This window comes from Centruroides sculpturatus, unplaced genomic scaffold (assembly GCF_000671375.1).
Source record: "Centruroides sculpturatus isolate CEXI.00-Female unplaced genomic scaffold, Cexi_2.0 scaffold122, whole genome shotgun sequence".
NCBI lineage: Eukaryota > Metazoa > Arthropoda > Arachnida > Scorpiones > Buthidae > Centruroides > Centruroides sculpturatus.
The window spans coordinates 315,679-343,067 of record NW_019384345.1 but is presented as its reverse complement, the minus strand read 5'-3'; the positions used below and the strand labels follow the sequence as shown (position 1 = coordinate 343,067).

Here is a 27,389-nt window from a genome sequence, read left to right as displayed (position 1 = left end):
CTTCTATTAGTAGCCTATATATATATACAGTATAGCATCGATTATCCGACTCAATTGGGGACTCAGGTTGGTCGGATAACTGAAAAAAATCGGATAACAGAAAAGAATGAAAAAATACATTATTAGTATAGTATATTAGGATATTAGTATATCCCATGTAATTAGTTTATTAGTATATCGCTATTAACCAACTTCGCGTTGAATTTTCATTGATGTTTAGCCTAACAAATTTTTTTCTAAAATAATAATCGTCGCTATTGTATCGTTAAAAATTATTTTTAAATTATTTTATTGTTCACAAAACAAACAACCACTCATAATTAGAAAATTAAGTCTCGTTTAAATACTGGCCTCCCTTCAATGGTCGAGCCATTGATGCCAGCTAAAACACGCAAAAATTTAACAAAAATAATATTAAAGTAGCCAAGACAGCCAAATATTGTAGCGCCACATCACTAACGGACATTTGAAATTTGCCGACTAGAACGGTCGGTTAACCGATGTGACGGTTAATCGGGGGTCGGATAATCGATGCTCTATTGTATATAAAATATTGTTTCAATAAAGAATGCGGCTTCTATCGTGACAAGATTTGGCCACCCCTGTCATATACCATTTGATGTATAAAATACCAGTGTATTTTATATAAACTTTAAATGTCATTTTCAAAAATCAGTGTTGATATTTAAGAAATAAATTGTTGTTTGAATATATTATAATATTATTTGTTTATATATTTGTTTATATATTGTTTGAATATATTTATATTTATATTACTAAATTTCATTTTATATAGAATAAGTAAGAAAATAATATAGGCTAATAGACCTGAAGAAATATAATGTATATTTTAAAAATTACAGTTATTTTAAACATATATTTAATTTTTTCAAATATCAAACATGTTTCCATAACAGTTAATTTAATATAATTAAGTTATAATATATAATATATATTACAATGATACAGAATACATAATACAATGATACAGAAATTTTAAAGTATGAAAGGATAATTGAAGTGGAGGATTAGCGAAGCTTCTTCTATGAGGATTACAGAATTGTGTTCGTTCTCAAAATCCGTTCGATAAATTTTCATTAAACTTTGCCATTTTCCATTAATTGCGATGCGAAATCCAAAAATTCAATAAAAATATGGGGATCCATGACTTCGTTTACGAGATATACAGTAACGAGCGCGCGCGATAAAGCGATATCACATAAATCGCGCGATGTTCACGATCGCTAGCACATCTTGTATGGACTTATAGAATCGCGTTCGTTCTCAAAATTTAATGGATTGATTTTCATAAAACTTTGCCATTTTCTATTAATTGAGACGAAGAATCCAGAAATATAATGTGGATCCATTTAAACGTAAAAAATTCAGCAACGAATCGCTAACTTTCCCGGCAACATTTAAAATTCTGGTGGCGCTATCTGTTATGATGTTTCATTTAAAAAACTGCTTACATTTTAATTATTATAAAATGGCAACAAGCTTAATTTTGAGAATAGGATTTTATAAAAAAAAAATTGTAAATGCTAATAACCAGTAAAATCGTCATTAAGTCTGACCCTTCTCGAGATATGACACACGACCACCCTTTATCTCCTACTCCGTCAACCTTAAACCATCAAAATTTAATAGCTTGAATCTTTCTAATATACAAACCTTCCTGAAAATTTCAGAAATTTTCGAAAGCATAGGAGTTATTGAGCTTTGAACAGGGTAAAGAAATCGTGCCCCCCACACACACCATACATATAGAAAAAAAAACGCTGAATGTTTTTGCATTTCTCAACATTTTAAGGTCCCCTAACTCCAAAAATGTAAAAATCTTGGGAGTCATTTTTTTGACCGATTGACATACTGTATAACAGACTATTTATGTATAACAGAGCCAGGAAAGTAATAATAGGAGTCCATGTCTTCGTTTTCGATATAAAAAGGTATTACAGTGACAACGTCCATGCTCTCTGATACGACGAGCGCACCTAACGGAATTTAGGCCTAGAGGTCAAAAATAAAAACATGGACTGACGGAAAATAGGTGCAAAAAACGAACAAAACACTGTACCTGACAAGTGTAAGAATCGTGTCTCCCGTGGCCTGCAGGTACGAAAATAACCCCTTTTGTGGCAGCAAGTGCAAAGTTCACCTGTCCACGTCCGTCAGGTGCTGTACAAGAATTGCCTCTTCTGTGCCTAACAGGTGCAAGGATCGCTTCTTTCCTTCCGACTCTGCTTCAATTCTATCGCGATACGACAAAGTTGCGGGATATCCTAGTAATCATTAAATAAATTACGTGTATAAAATCAATTGAAAAATGAATAATCATAAGCGAATTTCTCACAGAATCCACAATTTATTTACTGTACTTAAAAGCAAGAGATACTTGCATTTTCTATATTAAAATGTATCTATGTTATAAAATGTTTACTCCACTCGCAACGTGACGAGAAAAAGAGTAACTTATACAAAAAATATTACAGGCATACCTCGACTTACGTCGTTCTCCTGGAACCAATTACCGACGTAAGGCGAGGTATACCTGTATTTGTATTAAAAAATTATTGAAAGATATATAATCAATAAATGACAATATAATTTAACATAAAATAAGTAACGCTTTATTACGTAAAGTTATTTCGGTCAATAAGAATAAAAAAAATTATTTAATATTCTTACAATAGATGGCATTATAATAGTATGAGAGAAAAATACAAGTGTCTTTGTATACGATTCATTTCATGTTACGTGATGTATATGATATTTTTAATTAGCTTAATTTTTATTTTTCCGACTGTTGTAGAGCATAATGTAGACAAAATCTTAACCCCCCGGTTTTTGCATTTCTCGACGTTTTAACAGTCAAGAAACCCAAAAATGTAAAAAAAACTCCTTTATGATATTCTGTGGGTGTATTTGTGTGTGCGCGTGAACGTCTATTTTGCATTATATCTCAGGACTGGATTAACCAAGAATTTTGAAACTTGACAGGATCATTTCTATATTTGGAGTATCGATGCTACTCTACTACATTTTGGTTGTTAAAGGGTTGGTGAGATAGAAAAGGTTCATATGTTATACCGAATGGCGTAAAACTTAATGAAAATTTTACTCGTCATTAGCATTTACAATATTTTTAAAAACTCATCTCTATCCTGATAATTAAACATTTTGCTTTTTTTATAATAATTAATAATATAAAAATCATTTTCAATTAAAATATAACAGATGGCATTACACAATTTTAACTTTAAGCCAATGTGTCTTAGTGTTTATTGGCCTGCAATTTGAAAAAATTGTAGACATAAATTCTCACTGTCGTTCGTCCGTCTGTCTTTACTTAATCTCGAAAACGGAGTTAGATAAATAAAAGATGAGACCATAATTAGAAAGTTTAGGAGCAGGAGATACTGATTAATTATATAGAAACTCCTGTTGCAAACCAGAAGTAATGTTATTTCAATTCGAAAAGTTTCCCCTGAAAGGGGTTAGATAAATGACCGGCACGACTCCATTGTTAAAGGAAAAGTATGATGTACAGAGGCAAGAAACTAAAGCATATGTTTTAAATTAAATAAATTAAAAATATGATTAAAAATTGTAAAACTGCATTGTGACGACGTCATAATAAATAATTACTCGTTTTAAAGTTAAATATTTTTTAATAGAGATTTTTATCATAATTCAACAAACAATACTCATTTGAAGCTTATGTTATTACTTAAATTTTATATTATAAAAATATAATATAATATAAAATTTAAGTAGTTTACCTATATTATAACTGAAAATAATTGTCGGATTTCCTTTCTGATCCTCTTAACCTCCTATTCGGGAAAATGGAGCAAGAACTCTTGCCAGTGTTATTTTTATTTTATTTTTTTTTAATTTTAATAATTTTCTAAAATTATAGATTTAATCATAATAAGCGAAATTTTTAATGTCACTAAAGGTAAATAGAGTTTTCCTATTATTTTTATCATTATTATAGCTATGAAAATGTATTAACTTTTACTTTTCTTAATAATTAGACGCTTGAATTTCTCAATAAATTGTTGGTATTATAAGCAGGGGCTAGAGGAGCAAACTGAAAAAATTGTGAGTGGTATTTTTTTCCAGCCAGCACTAGGCCTATTGGCTACAGTTTATGTGTAAAAATAAGTAACATTAGCTTAAGTTTGCGTGATGAAAGCGAAAGTATATATGACTAAGCTGAGCCAGTTCATAGTCCCCATATTTATGGGTCTGATTATAAGTTGAAAAACGCAGAATTTATTACTTCTTTTTTAATTTTGAATGACTTTTTATTTTTATTCGAAAATCATATCGAACAAACTTTTATTGTTCTTAATTTCCAATGTATTTTGTTTCTGGATTCTCTATATAGAAAACAGTAAAGAAAATTAAAAATAAAATGCTTTAATGATTAAAATGTAGCCTATATAATTTTAGTAAAATTCAAAACTAAATATTTAAATGTTTTTTAATTTTTTTAATAAGCTAATGATTCAATTTGAATATAGGAAATTGAATATAGGAAATACCATATAAAAATTTGAAAAATGATATTTAAGTATTAATATAATAATTTTCTAATGAGAGATAGAATGATTATTGAATATCAATAGCTACTTTAGTAAATACAGTATAGTCTATAACTTAATTATATTTAATTAATTGAAAGAATCTTTTTGGCTATTTATTCGTTTATATAACGAATAAATATTGACAATCATAAAAAATATAGTTTAAGTTTATCGAAAACGTTGCGTTTAAATCATAGTAAATTTAATATTTAATGGAGATAACAGAGAATCGTCACTTCAAAGAGAAATAGGATAATTTCACATATGACTACGGGTATGTAACTCATAAGAGTTGAAATTTTAATTTTCTCGATACTGGCAATACAGTTAATTATTTGATTGATATTATACAAAGCTTGTGGAGGAAGTTTATGTTTCCGTAAATTGTAAATCTTTAAAATGAACTTTGTGATTTTAATAGCTATATGAAATGTTCAACATTCTTCCAAAATACAGTATTTTACATTTTGAAATAATGTGCTCTCAGATCTTTAAAGTGGTAGTGATAGTTTATGTTTGCTGACAGAAAGTTAGATTGTTTTCTTATGTAAGTTTTTCAGGAATATGCTGGATCTTACATGGAGTGTGTTGCCAACTAACTTTTTTCTGAATTAAGATAGATGCATCCAAGAGTACGCACGAATTGGGTTTTTAAGAGCACGCACGTACTCTTAGTTGCCCTGATGATGCATAATCTTAGTCATCATAGAAAAAAGTGTTAAGTCTATGTCTATCTTATTTATTCAGCTATAAAAATAGGGAGGTTTTAAGAAAAAAAAAAAACGGCATAAATTATTTTTCAGAAAATTTCGAAGATCTCGAAAAGTTTGAGTTTCGAATTTTGTTTTGATTTGAGAAAAACTATCTCAAATCACAAAAACTTCTTTATAAATTATATAATTGAATTGTTCGAAAATTGTTCTCTATTAAAAATGTGCTTGAGTTATTTCAACCATAAGTATGTTTCACTTTACACCAGATAACTTTACAAATTAGTGTTTCAAGATAATTGATTACAATTTGCTTCCATACCAGTTCATCCCAAGAATTTTCTTTTAATGTAAAATATTTACCTTAATAAAATCTATAATTTCAACACTGTAATTGTTTGTTATCTTATCCTTTCTATCTAAACAAGCACTTTTCCACACGCAAAAAAAAAATCATGTTTCATAAAATATCAATCAAATTATTTCAACAGGATAAATAAAGACCATCTGATTTTTCCAAATTTTCTGATCTTTAGTAATTAGAAAATGTGAATCTGATTGCTGTAAAGAACATATTTTTTGAAATGTAAAAAAAGTAAAAATAATTTATATGAAAAACTTTTTTTATTATTACAACAGTGTCATAAAAATCAATGGCCAAGTACAGTTACAACTTAGGAACCATTTACAAAGGATGCATACTCTTACAGTCCTATTTCTAAGTGCTTTTTAAATGTTTTTTCTTTTTATCTCCCAGCCTTTTCAAAATATTCCTCTCTGATTTTACCATAAAGTACTGTATTTAATTAATAACATTTCAAAGAGTCAATTGACAGTATCAAATCCAAATTTACCTAATAATAGAGTATTAATAAGGCAAAATCGTAAAAGTGCGTATCTTACGTGGCATTACTCTAATCTAGATTAGACACTCATTAAATATATGTTGAAAAATATTTTATAATAATTTTGTAATTTTAATTAATTCTGTTTGATTTTATCATGTGTTTACAGATTATTTTTAGATTACCTTAGTTATTTTATACTTTATTAGTTATGTTATACTTAATAATTAAAGTGTAATGTTATAAATAGATAATAACAAATCAATTTTACAAAAATAACAATAATAGTTATTTAAATAACGAATAGTAATAAAAATTTAACAAAGAGGATACGTTTACACCTTGATAATAATTTTTTTCTGAAATTAAATAGGTTTATAGATATAACATAAGTATTTTTATTGTTCTGCTTCATATGTTAAACAATTTAAATTGTATTAAAGAGTATGTAAAGTACAATACATTTTAGTAATTTGAAAAACTTTTTCATTTACAATGTTTTATCAAATTTGTAGGCTTTTGGTTAAGACTACAGATTTGACAAGTTCAATATATCATACTAAAATAAACTCCTATGATTTAGCTAGATAAAACATACAGCAATAAATTATTGTTAAGTATATTTTCTATGTTTTAATATTTTCTCTTTCTGAATATAAATGTAGGTCTACACATTCTAGTATTTCATAATAAATTGAATTTAAATTATATGTAACTTATATATTTCTTTCTATATAATAATTTTGTATAACTTATAAAATTATTACAAAATAACGCTATTAAATTGAACGTTTACTGGCATTTTCATATAGGCCTATATGTTATGTTGACACAGAAAGCTCACAAAAAATTTAAAGTTTCTCAGTTCTACAGGCCTAGGCGAGTAATGATAACATGTTATTTTCTGTTTAAGTAAAAAAATATTTATCTACTAGATTTATAGTTATAACTCCACAATTAATTTTAATATATGTAATACATAAATATAATATAAATTATATTAGCAATTGCAAAATTACTTTGTTTTAATTATATAAACATTATATTAAATTATATAATTTAATTAATACATAAACATAAATTATAATTTCTATTTAGATAATTTTATTTTTTTAACTTTTGGATTTAGATTGGATATTATTTAATCATGCATTTTTCTTTTTTAAGTTTAACATGCCAATAAAACATGATGAATGAAGTAGACTAAATAAAGCAAAATTATCAGTACTATATATTTTAATACAATTACGAAATTTAATAATAATTTTTATTATTACGCAATAATTAAAGCTTGGTTTTTAATTTAATTTAACAACAGATTGATGAAGTTACTTTAGAATATTATATTTTAAATTTTTTCGAATGAAAATATGAATTATAAGAGACAATTAATGATTTTCACTGAGAAATAAATGCAAATTAAATAAATTTTAAGACAAAAATACTCTGGAAAACTTTAATCATATCAATTAAAATTTCCGTAAATCAATAAATAAAAACCAAACTTATTAAAATTTTATTCAATTCATGTAGAAAGTTATTTACAATGTCTATTCTGTAAGGCAAAACTAAAGAACTTAGGAACACACTTTCAACTTTTTAATTCGCTTGTGATGAATTCGATGGGCTATGCGGCCCCAGTCTGGAGTATGGATAAATTTAATGACTTTGAAAAAATACAGAATATATTTATACGTAAGATATTCCAGCTAGAATATAATATCCCGGGTAGTGCTTTATAATTAGAAACAAATAGATTAAGATTAAATACTATACTAATAAAAAGATATTTAAGGTTCTTACTCAAAATTATTAAGGCAGAAGATAATTATAACANGAAAAAATACAGAATATATTTATACGTAAGATATTCCAGCTAGAATATAATATCCCGGGTAGTGCTTTAAGATTAGAAACAAATAGATTAAGATTAAATACTATACTAATAAAAAGATATTTAAGGTTCTTACTCAAAATTATTAAGGCAGAAGATAATTATAACAACAAAACTGCTGTTCGTACTATATCACAAATCAAGGGAAATAGACTTAAGACTTTGATTTGAGAAAAACTATCTCAAATCACAAAAACTTCTTTATAAATTATATAATTGAATTGTTCGAAAATTGTTCTCTATTAAAAATGTGCTTGAGTTATTTCAACCATAAGTATGTTTCACTTTACACCAGATAACTTTACAAATTAGTGTTTCAAGATAATTGATTACAATTTGCTTCCATACCAGTTCATCCCAAGAATTTTCTTTTAATGTAAAATATTTACCTTAATAAAATCTATAATTTCAACACTGTAATTGTTTGTTATCTTATCCTTTCTATCTAAACAAGCACTTTTCCACACGCAAAAAAAAATCATGTTTCATAAAATATCAATCAAATTATTTCAACAGGATAAATAAAGACCATCTGATTTTTCCAAATTTTCTGATCTTTAGTAATTAAAAGAAGTAAAAATAATTTATATGAAAAACTTTTTTTATTATTACAACAGTGTCATAAAAATCAATGGCCAAGTACAGTTACAACTTAGGAACCATTTACAAAGGATGCATACTCTTACAGTCCTATTTCTAAGTGCTTTTTAAATGTTTTTTCTTTTTATCTCCCAGCCTTTTCAAAATATTCCTCTCTGATTTTACCATAAAGTACTGTATTTAATTAATAACATTTCAAAGAGTCAATTGACAGTATCAAATCCAAATTTACCTAATAATAGAGTATTAATAAGGCAAAATCGTAAAAGTGCGTATCTTACGTGGCATTACTCTAATCTAGATTAGACACTCATTAAATATATGTTGAAAAATATTTTATAATAATTTTGTAATTTTAATTAATTCTGTTTGATTTTATCATGTGTTTACAGATTATTTTTAGATTACCTTAGTTATTTTATACTTTATTAGTTATGTTATACTTAATAATTAAAGTGTAATGTTATAAATAGGTAATCACAAATCAATTTTACAAAAATAACAATAATAGTTATTTAAATAACGAATAGTAATAAAAATTTAACAAAGAGGATACGTTTACACCTTGATAATAATTTTTTTCTGAAATTAAATAGGTTTATAGATATAACATAAGTATTTTTATTGTTCTGCTTCATATGTTAAACAATTTAAATTGTATTAAAGAGTATGTAAAGTACAATACATTTTAGTAATTTGAAAAACTTTTTCATTTACAATGTTTTATCAAATTTGTAGGCTTTTGGTTAAGACTACAGATTTGACAAGTTCAATATATCATACTAAAATAAACTCCTATGATTTAGCTAGATAAAACATACAGCAATAAATTATTGTTAAGTATATTTTCTATGTTTTAATATTTTCTCTTTCTGAATATAAATGTAGGTCTACACATTCTAGTATTTCATAATAAATTGAATTTAAATTATATGTAACTTATATATTTCTTTCTATATAATAATTTTGTATAACTTATAAAATTATTACAAAATAACGCTATTAAATTGAACGTTTACTGGCATTTTCATATAGGCCTATATGTTATGTTGACACAGAAAGCTCACAAAAAATTTAAAGTTTCTCAGTTCTACAGGCCTAGGCGAGTAATGATAACATGTTATTTTCTGTTTAAGTAAAAAAATATTTATCTACTAGATTTATAGTTATAACTCCACAATTAATTTTAATATATGTAATACATAAATATAATATAAATTATATTAGCAATTGCAAAATTACTTTGTTTTAATTATATAAACATTATATTAAATTATATAATTTAATTAATACATAAACATAAATTATAATTTCTATTTAGATAATTTTATTTTTTTAACTTTTGGATTTAGATTGGATATTATTTAATCATGCATTTTTCTTTTTTAAGTTTAACATGCCAATAAAACATGATGAATGAAGTAGACTAAATAAAGCAAAATTATCAGTACTATATATTTTAATACAATTACGAAATTTAATAATAATTTTTATTATTACGCAATAATTAAAGCTTGGTTTTTAATTTAATTTAACAACAGATTGATGAAGTTACTTTAGAATATTATATTTTAAATTTTTTCGAATGAAAATATGAATTATAAGAGACAATTAATGATTTTCACTGAGAAATAAATGCAAATTAAATAAATTTTAAGACAAAAATACTCTGGAAAACTTTAATCATATCAATTAAAATTTCCGTAAATCAATAAATAAAAACCAAACTTATTAAAATTTTATTCAATTCATGTAGAAAGTTATTTACAATGTCTATTCTGTAAGGCAAAACTAAAGAACTTAGGAACACACTTTCAACTTTTTAATTCGCTTGTGATGAATTCGATGGGCTATGCGGCCCCAGTCTGGAGTATGGATAAATTTAATGACTTTGAAAAAATACAGAATATATTTATACGTAAGATATTCCAGCTAGAATATAATATCCCGGGTAGTGCTTTATAATTAGAAACAAATAGATTAAGATTAAATACTATACTAATAAAAAGATATTTAAGGTTCTTACTCAAAATTATTAAGGCAGAAGATATAACAACAAAACTGCTGTTCGTACTATATCACAAATCAAGGGAAATAGACTTAAGACGAAGTTGGATAATTCAACTATCGAAGATAATAAATAAATATGGATTTTCGATTAAACTGTTCATGGACCGTACATATAATATGGAGCAGTATAGTAAAAAAATAATACATAGAGTTATGGAATACTCTACTATTCAAGACATTGAAGATATACGAAAACGAGAAAACACAAACTGGTATGCAATAATTCTAAATTATCCAACAAATAACAATTATATACTGACAAATATAGCTTTTAACATTAAAAGTTTTTTATTCAGATTAGGTTAAATAAAAATGGAATAAATATAAATGATAAATATATAGACTACACCCAAACAAAATGTCCAAACTGTACAAAAAATTTATCTAAAGTCCATATTATATGTGAACATTGTAATGAAAAGGATAAATTTCAAAGGCTCCAGATTGGGCCACTGGCTAAATGTACTAGTGAGTTGGAAATGTATAAAACATTTGATAGAGCTAATATAAACACGATTTATATGTTATATAACTACGTTAAACAACTAATTAAATGATAATTGTGATAAATTATTAATATAATTCTAATGATAAATATATAGACTACACCCAAACAAAATGTCCAAACTGTACCAAAAATTTATCTAAAGTCCATATTATATGTGAATATTGTAATGAAANTATATACTGACAAATATAACTTTTAACATTAAAAAGTTTTTTATACAGATTAGGTTAAATAAAAATGGAATAAATATAAATGATAAATATATAGACTACACCCAAACAAAATGTCCAAACTGTACCAAAAATTTATCTAAAGTCCATATTATATGTGAACATTGTAATGAAAAGGAAAAATTTCAAAGGCTCCAGGTTGGGCCACTGGCTAAATGTACTAGTGAGTTGGAAATGTATAAGACATTTGATAGAGCTAATATAAACACGATTTATATGTTATATAACTATGTTAAACAACTAATTAAATGATAATTGTGATAAATTATTAATATAATTCTATAGATTAATAAATAGAAAAAATCAAAGTTGTTAAAATAATAATATATGTGATGTTAATATGCGTNTTGAATTATTATGGGAACACTAACAGTAATATGAGAAATTTGCTCCAAGTTGCAAACTCAGGCAGTGAGGACCATTTAGCCACCTCCCAAGATTTTAGTTAAGAAAATAAAGTGAGTTAAACTATAGTACTTCAAGGCAAGTCTATTAATCCTACAATCATTTTTATAGCATGTAATAATTAAAGTATATACAGTAGTTGTTCTAATCATCAACATAATTACAAAAATAATCTCTAATGATTACTATTACATAAATGCATAAAATATAAATAATTTTGTCACATTTACATTTTTTTTCTTAAAAACTAACCCATCCATAATTATCTTTTCCATCTTTAATTAAAAAAAAAAAAAAATTAAAGTTGTTAAAATAATAATATATGTGATGTTAATATGCGTTTTTAAAAACGCCCTTGTAACAGGCGAAAGCCTTCTACGCAAATAAATAATTTCAATTTCAATATAATTTTTTTTTATGAGAACAATACAAAAACCATTGGTTAAATATTTGAAAACAAGTTTTAATAATTAAGAATTTTGAGTGTTGAAAAGTTATACTGAATTGATCGCTTGTTATAAATCTGTAACATGTTTTTATGAATTCGTATTTGTGTCTTAATATCTTGCTGTTTTCCTTCTATTCCTAATTTCAAACCGAATAATTACATTAAAAAAGAATTGTTTTTTATAATTTAATTAAAATACACAATTTTACACACTGGATAAATGGCTTTACACTTAGAATTTAAATTACAATATGTTCTTATGTAACAATTTTTTTTAGCAGATCCTTGCTTATTTACTTATTTATTAAAAGTAATAAAGGGTAAATTTAAAAAGTATTTTAAAAATTGCATTTTTATTTAAGTTTTTTAATAGTAAAAAAATTAATAAAGCATTTTTTAAAATTAAATTTCTGATTAAATTGGTAAAAGTTCTATAATAAATTTAACATTTTTAAATAAAAATTACAAAATACAATGTAATCATTTTAAATTTTATTAATGTATAAAATTCATTGTTAAAGGTTAATAAGTAATTTTTTGCCGTTTAACATAAATTACACGAGACATTTTTATTCATTTTAATCAGATAAGCTATATTCTAAATATTATAATAAGTTTTTCCATTATTAATTAATATGTTACACATTATAATTATATTTAATTTTAATTGCAAAATTTTTCTACGGTTTTTTTTTCTTAAGGAAATTATTTTATTAGCTAAATTATAGAAAAATATTTTATGGCTAGAGTCATTCATTATTCAGTATTTCACAAATGAAATCATAATATTTAGTTTTTATAAAAATTAAGAATAAAACATTTTATATTGTTTTATTTTGTATTGAAATTTCTATTGAAAAAGTTCTAGTGGAAAGTAAATTATCAAAAAGTTAAAATTGCAGAAAGAATTTTAAAATCTTTAAAATTTATATAATTAATTTTTAACTTAATAATAATAGAAATTTTAAAAATCATAGTTTAAAGAGTTTATAGTTAAGTTATAGTTTCAATAATGACAAAAATAAGACTTAAGTAGTAAACCCGAATTCAAAATAATTATACATACTCGAATATTATATCGTTTCTATGCATGTATCAAAATAACTTGGTTTCTTTTTCCTGTAATATTATAGCCTAAATAATAAACAATTCTTTTCATTATACACATTGTCTGATTAGAACTATTCTAAAGAATAGGATCTAATTTGTAAAATTAGCATCAATTAAAGATTTATTATAGGCCTAAATAATAATTAAATAAAATAGTTTTTAAAAATTTATTTTGGACAGAAAATAGTTAATTAAATAAAATAAGTTTTGATATATATTAAGAATATATTATAATTCTTGATATATGTATAGGCCTATTAATTTACTAATAAGAAATATTAGTTATTGAATAAACATATTTTTGTTGTTTATAATTATAAATTAGTCTAGTGTTATTAAATATGATGCTGTTTATAAGTCAATTAAAGAAAAGCATATGCTATTAACATAAAAATTTGTTAATTTTCTAATTTTATTTTGATTTTATGCTTGAACTAAAGCCTTTAATTTTATTTATTTTTAAATTTAATTTTATAATATATTAATTTATTCGGTAGATCATGATATATTTTGATTTTATATCAGATATATTTGAATTTTTTAATTACATATTAAAATTAAATCTATCCATATATTGAACAAATGTATTTCTTTCCATATAACTTATTTTAACATATAAAGTTGTATACTTTACAATAATATAAAATTCAGAAGTTTTTAATTATTTTTTCATAAATTAATGTATAACTTACCCAAATGCAGTTTTATAAATATTAAATTTAAAATTCTGAAAGTTGAGTAACATTTTAAACTGGAATTAATCTACAGTTTGTACAGTATTAGCGTAGGCCTACAGACTAATCGTTTGTTTAATTAAAATATAATAATTTATACTATTATAGTTACAATATTTGTGATTACTCAGGATTATACTATTATATTTGTATACAGAATGTCATAAACCGACTTTTACATAGGATAAATCTATATATATATATATCTGAGTTAGCTTCAAACTTTCAAATACAGTACATGTATTCTATAAATGCCTGTACTGTATCTTAATTAATAACTAGGTCTTCATGAGCTGATATCACAGTATATCGGAATGCTTTTTTTTAATTCTAGTAAGAAATTTGTCAAATAATTGTTTTTAATTCTTTATATATCTGTAATTTAAATAACCGTTAACGTTGTTTCATGTATAATAGAATATCAAAAGTCTCTGATATTTAAACTATGTCAAATATAGATTTCAATTACAATATATTGCATATTAAAATATAAATATACGGAATATTTTATTTTAAACTGTTTTAAGCTTTCCAGCAAATTATTTTATAAATTAATTTTGTTTTATAAATATATTTTTAGATCTATTTTATAAAATAAATAACATAAATATAAGTACAGAAATAAGTAAGATATTAAATGTTTTTAAGTTAAAAGTAGAAATAGTATCTTAAACTTGTTATAAATGTTAGTTTTACTAACTTTTAAAAGAAAATAGGTTAATGAAAATTGTAAATAAACTATAAAAATCTTATAAAGAATTGATACTATAGTTTATTTATGGTTTATATTTATTATTTCAACAATAAACAGTTTTTATTATACTGTATATTAATACTTTTTAAAAGTAATGTACAAATATTAGAAATCTTGATCTGAAATCTATATAATCGATAACTCAATACACTTAAACAAACCTTGTAAAATCTATTGTAACTGTTTCATACGATGCCAACTATTAAACCATTAATCAGTTAAATCTATATTAAGAAACTTCTGACAGATTTTTCAATATATAAACGTAAAAATATCACCCTAAAACGACTTTATTAATTAAATATTTTGAAAATTTAGGAAGAAAGAAAGTCAATTGTCTTTGAATGACAACTGAATTTTTCTTTCTGAGATCATGCCAAATTATTTTTTATGATATCTTTATATCGTAGATAAATAATTTTTATACTTTTTATAATTCTTTTAAGTTTTTTTTTCACATTTACTATTTTTTTTATAATTTAATTATTTTTTTAATTTAAATAATTTATTATAAGAGGTAGTATGATAATCCACGCGTCAATTCTGTTTTTATTTTCTTGCAAGATTAAAATTAAAGTTAAAACAATTTAATTAAACATTAAAGCTTTTAATTTTTTACTTATAATATATGTTATATAACTGAATTTATTACAGTTAATCCGGCAGGAATAGTGTAATTCTTTATTATCGAAAAATCTTAAAATTGGAAAATATCCAACATTAAAAAGGAGAGATAATATTTATTTTTTATATTTTTATATAAATTATGAATTAAATTTAACATGTAACATTATGAATCAAAGTATAATATTTCATACAATAATTTGAATTTTTAACCAGAAATTAATTAGAAAATGTATCATTATATTTCTTTAAATTAGAAATTAATCAATTAAAAAAGATTTCGAAAAGTTTTAATACAGTACATTCAATATTTTTTTCTTTCACAGTTTATATAACATAAATAAGACAACGATAAGATTAGCATTGTTTCTAGCTGAAGTTTGTTAGTGATTTCCAAATAAAAGAGTTTTGTCATGTTTTCTTTGACTTTTTGGACTAAGTTTAACCTACATAATTGCTTTTGTCATACTGCCGTACAAACTTCACTTCTATTCAGTTGTCACTTCCTTTTTTCCTTTTTGTTTTATTTAGAGAAAGACAGTTTTTATTCTGTTTTGTATTCATCTTACGAAATGGCTTTAAACGGTATGAAAGTTATTGGAGTAATCTAAGTCACAGAATTAATTTATTTTTCAAATAAGCTTAAATTAGATTTAAAGAACGTGTATTATTTTAATTAAAAAATAAAACTAAAAATTATTTTCAGAATGTAGAATAAGTTCCTTAAAAAATTAGTTATTTAAATATTTTCACATTTTTATCTCGCTTATAATATTAAGCATTTCCAAATTTTTTTTTAAAAAATTAATCAATAAAGAAATTATGACTTTTTATAAAAATTAAAGATACAATGGGTTTTGATTGATTAAAAGGAATAAATCAAGCTTGTTTTGGCCGGTTTTTGCATTTATTTTTATAATTTTTAAAATAAAATGCTAATGATTGAATTTGTAAATGTATTACCGATCATGTTTTAAGTAGTTAAGCGAAATAAAAATCGTTTTCTTCTTTTCAGATAGCATATGATATAAGCTATCTTACATAAAGTCTTTCCAGGATGGAAAAACAGCTAAACCTACTCCCTATCTTCTTGCTGTCATTTGACAAATCTTCATCTGGCACAGGAGTTCCAGGTCATTAGGTAAGAGATGTGTAAGAGGATGACACCAAAGACACTTCCAGGAGGATCTGGACGAAGAGAGGGAGAGAAGAACCGGATGTTAAAAAAGAACCACCGCTACAACACATAAAATATTAAAGAAATACCATAAAAGTGATTACTTTCATAGGCTTCGATGTTACGAATTCTAACTTTTTTTCCCCCTTCATTTAAGAAACGTAATTTTATTGATCAGACGTTTTTCAGTTTAGAACATAGGCAATTTTCAAAATTAAATTATTATTTTTCCATTGACAGGTGTAAGCATAAATTTGACTTAACACCTTTATTTATACGAATTTAAGACAATAAGGCATCTGGAAGCAACCATTATTGATGTTCAATACGAGCCAAGTATACTCCTTTGCGCGATTGGTCGAAGCGATAGCAGTAGGTGTTGCCTAAATGCAGTGCCCACCTACTAGGTCTTATCCCACTAGCACATCGATCATAGCGTAAAGACACTGCTGCGGGGTGTTGGCTGCGTTCGAGTAGTCGGAGTAGTCCAGTGAAGAGGGTAGCGGAGAGACTATTTCCGCGATGAGTTGTGCAGAAATAATGTATCAGCCGTACTCGCCGTACTTTCCGTATCAGAGGCCGGCGGCTGCAGCGGTGGCTGCTGCCGCCTCGACTCCTACAGCAGCAACTAGTCCCGTCACCTTAACGGCGGCACCTCCTCCCATACCACAGACTCAACTGTCTAAAGTAAGTATTCTTTCCGTAGCTCCAAAAATGCGAACAAAATAAATAAAAGTACCGAAATGCCAAACCGATACGATGTATTTAATATCGAGACGTGTTTCGTTTCAGAAATTTGGAATGCCCAAAACAAACGATGTTCTGGAACACGCTGCCGCTTCTACAGCTGCCGCTAGCGGAAGCGACTATAGCACAACAGCAGCAAGAGCCACCGGCGATTGTGCTGTAGGCCATGCTGCTACCGACGCGGAGAAGAGCAGAGTAGCCTCAGGAACTGCCGATGCCCAATATCTATCGGCCAATTGCGTTGTCTTTACATACTACACTGGTGATTTAGCATCGGTTGTAGACGAACATTTTAGTCGAGCTTTAAGTCAACCCAGCAGCTACTCCCCCGACACAGACAGAGGATCGGTGATGAAAGGTGAGCATATATTTCTTGGCCCATAGGCCGGCCCACTTTCTTCCATTAGGCTTAATGTCTTAACGTAAACAAACAAGTTTCTCCTATTATAATAAATCTTGTCTACTATTTACATGTGGCAAATAAATGGTATTTATCATATCGGATTATTTAAAGGTCAACTACTCCCATAAATATGAAAAAAATTATTTATTTATTTTTACACTAAATAATAGTAATATTTTTAGTTCAAAAATATTTATAAAATTGTCATTAAATCTTATTTCAAATAAATCATTTCAATGTTACATTTACGATTATAAACAATTATAATTATCTTATTTTCTTCTTATTCTCCGGGCAATATTACAGTATATTGGTCTTAGTAATCTAATCCCATTTGTTAATAATTAATCATTCTTACATTTCTAAATGTAATTTTGAGAATAAAAGAAAATATCATATATCAACGAATATGACACAGCAGAATAGAATTGATATAATGACAAATAAAATAATAAAGTATTATCTGAACCTAATTGATATACACGTAATTAATAATGAAATTAGATTGTATAATTGAATTATTTAAATAATTTTTATAATAATTCAAAATCCACGCAAACATGAATTAAATAATAATCAGGTCAATGATTGCTGAATAACCATTTACCTAAATATGAGTATATTGAAAAAGCCTCGTAATCATGATCTAGATTTTCTACGATTAATCAATAAATTTTATAAACCGAAGTATAACCGATGAGTGTTCTATATTTATTGTCATCTCTTGGTTTAATATATTCAATTGCTTTATAAATTATTAACTTTTTTCTTTGTTGCTTTATTTTTATTTACAAATTATGCATAGTTTAAATTCGTTTTTTATCCTATTAAATAGGGATTAAAAAGTGTTTTGCTATTTAAATCAATTTAGTAGTAGTAAGTAAGCATCGTAAGTTTGCATGATCTAGATTTATAGTTGGGTCTATATAAGAACACATGTTTCTCGCTAAGTTACATAAACATGAGTACAAATAGAACTAGAAAAACAATAGAACTTTAATCATCTTCGGTTGTAGCTCTATACAAGAACTATTCAATGTGGCTTAATCTGTCACATTACGTAATTTCAAAACAAATTATTTTAAAATATTATACATTTATTTATGTCATTTATATTAAGAATATTTTTTACAACTTGAAAAAAATAAATTCAATTTCCATAAAATATAAAATATCAATAAAATTAATAAATTCTATGAATGAATTAAATAATTTAAAATATCTTGTAATCTTTATTATAAATAATTCACTGTAATGCATTAAAATTGAAACTTTTCATATATTAAATCTTAAAATATGAAGCTTATTCGGAAAAGTGAATAATTAATATAAGTTATTTACAGAGAATTAAGTTTCATTACTTATTAAAAAGAATTTAAAATTGTTATTTTAGTTTAAACTTTTAAGTAAGTCAAATAAAAGCATCGGACTAAGTTAAAATGATAATCCAAAGAAATAATTGAAAAAGTCTGGTCTAAAGTTTAGCTTTTCAGTCAAAAATAAATACTTTTGTACGAACAACATATTACAAAAGTAAACTTGTGGTGCATATAAATACATGCAAATCATTTAAATATTAAAAAAAAAAAAAAAGATAATTAACATGAAATATGATTTCTTTGAAATAATCTTGTTTTTAAAATTATCTTACTTAAAAGTTATTAAAGCAAATTAAATGTATATTAAAATCAATTAATTATCTTCATTTTTATAGGCCTATCATTAATTTTGAATATGATTTACTATAACATTATTTAGGCTAAGTTAAACAAGCACTATTAACAATTAATATATATAAATTATCAATGCCTAGTTATAGTTTATCTCGTAATAAAACATGTAAAATCGGGTAATTTTCAGTGATTACTTTCTTGTTAACTTAGTATTTAAATACTGGTCTACTAAATATTTTATTATTTCCTTAAATCAATATAATCAAAAACTCAGTATCTTCAATGTAGGCTATATATTTATACTACTCTCTATTTGTAATACTCATTCAAAGAAATTTGACTACATTAAATTTGATACTTGTAATTTAAGATTTATTAGAAGAAACGTTTATGATTAGATATTAATATTAAAATTTATTAACTTAACGAAATTATTTCTAAAATTCCAATATTTAATAATGCAAGATTGTCATTGGAATGCATGCTCTTATAAGTCTTTCTTTTATTTGTTATTGGTCTGGATCTTTTTGAGGAAGACAAAGACGAATTGACTATGTTAAAGACTTAACTCATTCTTGTAATGCGCAAAACTTGAAGGTTAACAAAATGCTTTAGGCCATAGATTATAATTCTTAGTTATAACATAAAATTTTAATTGAGTTTGAAAAATTTTTAAATTTGCAAAGATATTTTTAATTATAATCAAATTTTTTCATAAAAGAAACCAAGTTTTTAAGTTTCTACAACTAAGGGAGAGAAATTATATGCAAATATAAAATAACCCTTTATTATTTAGTATTACTCTTAACCAACAGATGGCGATAATATATTAATAATTTTTTATGCAATATTTTCTATTAATAAGACTTAACTTAAGATCTTTTTAAAATATATTCTTGACGTTATAACTTAAATAAACGTTTATAACAAAAAACCCGGGAACATCTTATTTGTTTTAAAAACACTAAAATGAAATTTACATAATTAAACTGTAGAATAAATCAATACCTCTACAAATAATGTGAACTACAAATTACAATATAATACAAGCTATAATAATTTAACAGGATAATCAATAGAATTATTAAACTTATTTAGGTCATATCAATTAGCATATTTAATAAATTAGGATAGATTTTTATGTGTTCATTATCAATATGCTTATTAGTTATTTAAAAGCATTATCCAGAAAAGATTGCTAGTGTTAGTGCTATAAGAAAGAAGAAGTGCGTGTTGCTTGTCTATATACTGTACAGTACATAGTCACTTAAAATACAATTGACATGCTGAAGAAATGAGTCAACTGTCTTTTTTACACCTTCAGAAAAAACGGTTTGAGTAAATAATATTGTTAAAACTAACATTGTCAAAGAAAAAGTTATTAAGCTTGATTTGCAACTTCTTTTCATTTTTTTCCCTTTCTTTTTGCAAATGATGTTTAACAATTTTACATTAAAAATTTATAGTTTATGTATTAAATATATCATTAACTAATTTGCATGTTAAAAATGAATTAACATATTAGATCAAACATTTAATAATTAAAAATCTACATTCAATTTAAAATTTATAGATCATTGTTATCAAAAATTATCGAAGGTATGCAAGTCTGCATTAAATGAAAAAAAATGTAAAATTTAAAACTATTTTATAAAAGTTTATTAATTTACATATTAATTAGTGAGTGATATGTAATGGAAAAAAATGATTGCGTTAATCTTCTCAATTATGATATTAAGATCAATTAGAAATAGATTAACATTACCAGTTTCTATACGATAGGCTATATTATTTATTTAATTACCGTGATATTTATTTTCTCTTTGAATTTCTTATTTGAAAGCAGAAAAAAGATTAATTTTAAAAAAGATAATTCTATGATAAATATGATAAATCTGCATTCTTCGAGGGAAACATTATAAAGAGAAACTTATTTTTGATAGATTGATGAGTTGCAAGATATTGTTCTTGAAAAGCGTCACGGTTGTCAGCACGAATGTATCGTCACATTTACGGTGTCTTCACATTGAATATCATGTGTTCTGAATTTGTGCGTTGATGACTTAAGCACATTTTTGTTGTCACGCTAGCAAATCTCCTCTGGAATATTAATTTCAAAAATAACTCCCATGTATAAAAATAAAAGTAGTGTTAATAGATTTTTTCCTCAACTACACGTAAAAAATAGAATAACATTTTCTATTCATATTTTTTTTGCAGTGTTTATCGTTGTCTTCACAATATAAAATTGCTCTTTACGCTTTCATATTCCTATTTAGTAAAGAAATTCGATACTTTTATAAGTACAGTACAGTACATACGCAACATAAATTTTTCTATAATGTTTAAATTTCATTAAAATAAATCTATGTCGGAAAATAATTACTGAAAATTTATTAGTTTGTATCATAAAGAAATGTCTTTCCCATAAATATTTATTAAATATAACAACTTAGTATTAACATGAAATCTATAATATCATTTTTTTACTAAAATCCATAACGTATTAGATTTATTTGCTAATGACGCTAAAGTATAACTTCAGCGTCATTAATATTAACAATATTATGTAGCGAATGAATCATTGTTACATTAAACCTAGTTGAAATACGCTATATTTATTTGTTTATTATTCGTTTATACATGTAAAACGATAATGAATATATTTGTTCAATGTTTGGTCTGTTGATTAATACCGTAGAGCTCTCATTTTAATGCTCTTAAGGTAAACAAAGTTTTTAAATGTTATATTTACAATATTTTATTTTATTGAAGTAGTTAAAAATTAAATTTATTTACCTGTTTTCATTATTTTTTTCAGACATGCCATATAATATATAATTATAAATTTACATAAACAAGAACTTGTACGCTAGACATGTTATACTTTAATATATTTTTAAGCATTTAGAATACACCATTTTAATGTATGCTATTAATTGAAATCTAATAGCACACATTCAACATTATAAAAATATAAAGTGTAATGTAGACAGAATGTAAGTCTAGTTTAGTTTTAAAGGTATAGTGCAACATTAAGCTTATTCTTATCTGATCTTAGTTCTAGCTAGAAAGATGATATCCATACAGCTGTCGTAGTTCAGTCCTTATAACGGTAAATTGGTTGTGGGTGTTATATGAAACATTATTCTTAATAGTTCTTATTAAATCTGTTTAAATTTAGGTTTTGCCATTTTGCAATCGGGTTTAGTAACGCTCTCGCTATTAACCAGAAATAAAAAAAGCTCTCGTTAATTTAGAAACATAAAGCGTGGCAGATGTAACCCATTTATTTACCTTTAATACTGACTTTTTTCAATTTTTCTTATTTCAAAATATATTTTATATTATCCTGATAATCTTTTAATTATGACTAAACGCATATAAATGTACTGTACTGTAATCCGGAATAAAATATTAATCAATCATCTCTTCCCTCAATAACGATAATGAGGAATAAGCCTTATATTTAGACTATGATTTTTGAAAATATAAATAAATAAATGCAAATGATATATAACGATATTTTTATTATTTTCAGGTCTGTATATTTATTTATATTTTTAAAATTCATATACATACAGTATGTAAAATATTGTCAATTTAATTATTTTATTTAACATCTTATCAAAAAATTAACTTTCAAAACTATTAATTTCCATTTTTATTGGAGTTTATTTGATTTAAATAAATTTTAGTCAATAATAAAATTTATATTTTTGAAAATAATAGTAAGACTTACCTATTATAATTATGTCGTATGGACTAACATATATCAATAGTAAAACTATATGTTAGCCTGCATGACTTAAGACTTACTTAGAATCTATAACTTTAACTTATGACTATACAATATCATTAAGTTTAAGTTATAATTAATATATATTAAATTTATAAGTTAAGTCAAATGTCTTTGCTGAAATCAATAATTTGCATTCAATATCTTATTTATTTAACAATCTCGATTTGTAATCATTCGTACAAATATTTTATATTTAATTGTAAATTAATTTTATTTTGAACATTGTTTTATGGTAGAATTAAATTAATATACTAAAAATAAAAGATTAAAGTGTCTATCAATTTACCAGAGATAAATACGTAAAATAATTAAATTCCTAATTTGTTAACTTATAAATTTATCGAATTCAATATGTTATGAGGGATATCAAGGATACATCAAACACAATTTGTTTTTCTTGGTTTAACTTTATTTTAGAATAATGTATTTTACACCTATGCATTATAAGCTACGTTATGTGTATTTATATATTAATTTTAACCGTACAATATGAGAATTGTGGTTATAAACATCAAATCATATTAAATTGTATTTAAATAGGGCATAAAATCATATATTGGAATATATATGATGATCTAATTCAATATAAATATAATAGATTAGTTTTTTACTTTATTAAGAAAGAATTTATTATATAATAAAATGTATAGGCTAATATTAAATTTATAATAAATAACATATTAAGTTTATAATTTTTTGCTAATTTTATTTCCTATTTTCTTCAAATTTACTAAAAAATAGTTATAAATTAGAGTTCGTTTTTGAGGAACTAATATCTAGAATTAGAAGAGATAATTAAACTAAATTAAACTAAAATTTATAATAATTTAATAGAATATAGTATTTTCAATTGCGCATGAAACTTGTTAATTATGAATGACTTAGTCTATGTTGAATCCTTTCAGACTTTAATGTTTTAGAAGCTGTGTTTCTGCTTATTTCACGGAATCAAATATAAAATGTAGCATATTAAAAAGCAAAATAAATATAGAATATAATTAAAAACAAAAAGATAAAATAAATAATGTTTAAAATGTAATTTATTTTATATTTTGTTTTTTAATCAAGTAAAATACTTCATAAACAATTTTCTAATCTAACAATTCTACAATACGCCGAAGTATTCAATAACAACATTACATAAGATCAGTGTAAAAAAAAAATTAATTTTGAAATTTTGTTCTTGCCAATTTATTTCGTCTCCAGAGATGGAATAAATTTATTGCCTAGTTAGTAAATTGGATATTTCATACTCTCAAGGATACTTATGATTTATAAGTTTAAACTCTTTATAATTCGATTTTATTTTTTATGCTTTATTATTAATTTTTTGATAAAATATGCTATTAAACACATTAAAGTTTGATAAATTTATTTCAAAAATAAGTAAATAGATAAGTAGGTAATTTTAATTTTTTAAAAAAAGTTTAAGATTTATTTAGCTTAACCGTAAGTTCTATAACATTCTTACAGTTAAATGTACCATATCTAATACAAAACAATACTTTAAATGCTTAACAAATATAGGCCTATAGGCTATATTTTCTGATTTTCTTCTCGCGATCTCCTTTTCTATTTACAATAATTGTTTGTAAACATTTATAGTTGCATTATATAAGTAAATTACATGGCATATGATATGTGGTAAGTTACGTGACTAATATTTTGCAAGCATTATTAGTTTTCACACTAAAAACATCTATTAATAAATGAGGATGTTGCTTTTAATGATAAACTCATTACTCAAGGTCTGATCTATTTGTAGAGTCTACAATATCCTTAAATGGTTATAAATCTAATCTCACAGCAGATCGTAAATCCAATAAGATTTCATCTTATCATTAAATTAATTTATACTCAAATTCATTATTATTATTTCCATTTATATAATAGAATGCTAACAATATAACATATTTCTAATTTTTGTAGGCATTATTGTTTTATATATAACTATTATTTATTAGATGCCGGATTAGATACGTTTAAAGAATTTTTATAAATAATACTGTTTGAAAAATCTTGAAAATAGCTATTATAAAATAAATCGAATGTTATCATATATAGTTTTAGCAGTAAAATGTCTGGATAATACTTAGATGTAAAATATGCTTAGTTTCTATCAAAAATGGTTATGTTCAATTTTCCTGGAAGCTCCTGTAAACAAAAGTCTATTGCTTTTCTGTTTACTGGATAGCATTTTGTAATTTCTCTCTCTAATATCGTTTTCCTATATTAGATAAAAAGTTTAGGAAATAAATAAACACTTTCACATTTGAAGTTTATTTAATATGAATATTTCAGAGGATGTTATTTTAGAAGGCATAGATTTATCACAGGAAGTTTCCAGTGCGATTGAATCATTATTGTTGATAATTTCTAGTGGGAATGGTGGTTCCCAATCTGACGATAAAGCACTTCAAGTAAGAAATTTTATATTCAGAAATGGTAAAATAAAAAGGACGAGACATAGAATTTAATTAAATTGCTTTCTAATAGAGATGTCTTCGATGCTCTGTAAAATTATGTGAAGTAAATCCCGATCTCTGTACTCAGTTTGTCGATACAATTGGATCTCTTATTGGGAATTGTATTGGTGAGATTTTTAAAACTAAATTTTATTTTTAATTTAATCTCTTTTTAGTTAAAAAATTATGTTAATAATTTTAATATACTAGGTTTATAACAAACTTCAATAGTTCTTGAAATTTCTGAATAACTGCATTATATTTATATAGTATCTCCTTGAGCAATTGTTGCAGCATTTTTTACATGAAAAGCCTGAGTTCATTACAAGTTTGTTTATGAATATAAATCCAATAACAAGGAGTCTTTCATTGACATTCTTTGTTGCCTGTGTGACACTTTNAAAGTATTATTATAATACTTTATGTCAAATGCAATCCAGAAAAGAAATAAAAGCGGCAAAAGGAAACCTTCAGAAAAATTGAACGTAGTCTTTTCTGCTAAAAACTGCGTTTATCTTGATTTTCAACATTAAGTTTGAAAACTAAATAAAAAATAATAATAAACTTTCATAGACATAACAAGAAGTTTATAAGAATTTTAGTAGCATATTGTTATATTTGTTGAGCTTAAATTCATAGAAAAAACAAATTTACACATATATAATATTTGATTTTTTAAATCGCTAAAAACTCAAATATTACAAAATTAATTTTTAGTGAGGCTTTAATCCATTAAAAAATTAAATTAAATATTTTACATGACAAAATGTACAGATTTTACTTGCCACTAACTTATAAAATGTATATAGACTTCGTGTAAGAGATTTCAATAAATTTTGACTAAAACTCATTAAACTTATTGTATAATGACTACATTATTTTTAATAAAAATTTTATTTAGCATTTAAAATATATTTCAATCTAGGCCTATTTTAAATCTATTCATTTTAGGCCTGTAATTTATGTTTTAATAAATATTAATGACAAAGAGTTGACTATTGATAATGTTGATTATAACTATAGTTTTAAAAATTATAAAGGAAAATTTAATTATCAATAATGGTTTGATATATATTGACATAAATCTTGATTTTACAAAAATTCTACTAGGATGAAAATAAAATGCGAGTGTACAAGTAACCTGATTTAGGCCTGTTTTAGTAGTAATTTAAAATTATGGGAAATTTTCGTTTGAAAAACCCACAATAATGAGGAAATCCTGAGAGAAAAAAACGTTTAATTTTTATTTCTTATTTTAAAAAATTGAATAGTTTCTCTTTATGAATAAAATAGAAATTATTATAATACAATTTCAATATAATTTCTTGTTATTTAACTTTTAATGTTCAGTACTTATATTCATATTATTAGTCTCTAATCAAAATTGAATATATAATACTTCAAAGGCTTAGGCCTACAAGTTCCGAAATAACAGATTTATATTTTAATTCATTATTGTTATTTAGTTGGATAAATGAATATTTATATTTTTATTTCAAATATTAAAAAAATAGCAAAAATATCGGCATTTTTGTTGGTTAACTGTAAACTTTATCTGAAATACCTGAGACAGATTATAAACATTCAAAGTA

The 27,389-nt window shown here is 24.4% G+C and overlaps 1 protein-coding gene across 3 annotated transcripts in view; it reads left to right on the top strand.

The window, feature by feature from the left end:
* Nucleotides 1-16,618: 16,618 nt before the first annotated feature.
* LOC111635517 (transcription cofactor vestigial-like protein 2) overlaps nt 16,619-27,389 on the top strand; it is a 47,370-nt gene continuing 36,599 nt past the window's right edge. For 2 of the 3 annotated variants that reach the window (XM_023380505.1, XM_023380502.1), the window contains exons 1-3: nt 16,619-16,868; nt 16,948-17,394; nt 17,500-17,812. In XM_023380505.1, the coding sequence (XP_023236273.1) occupies nt 17,230-17,394; nt 17,500-17,812 (478 nt within the window). In that variant the 5' untranslated portion in view covers nt 16,619-16,868; nt 16,948-17,229. The remainder of the gene's footprint in view (nt 16,869-16,947; nt 17,395-17,499; nt 17,813-27,389) is intronic. The other variant, XM_023380512.1, reaches the window with a different exon arrangement.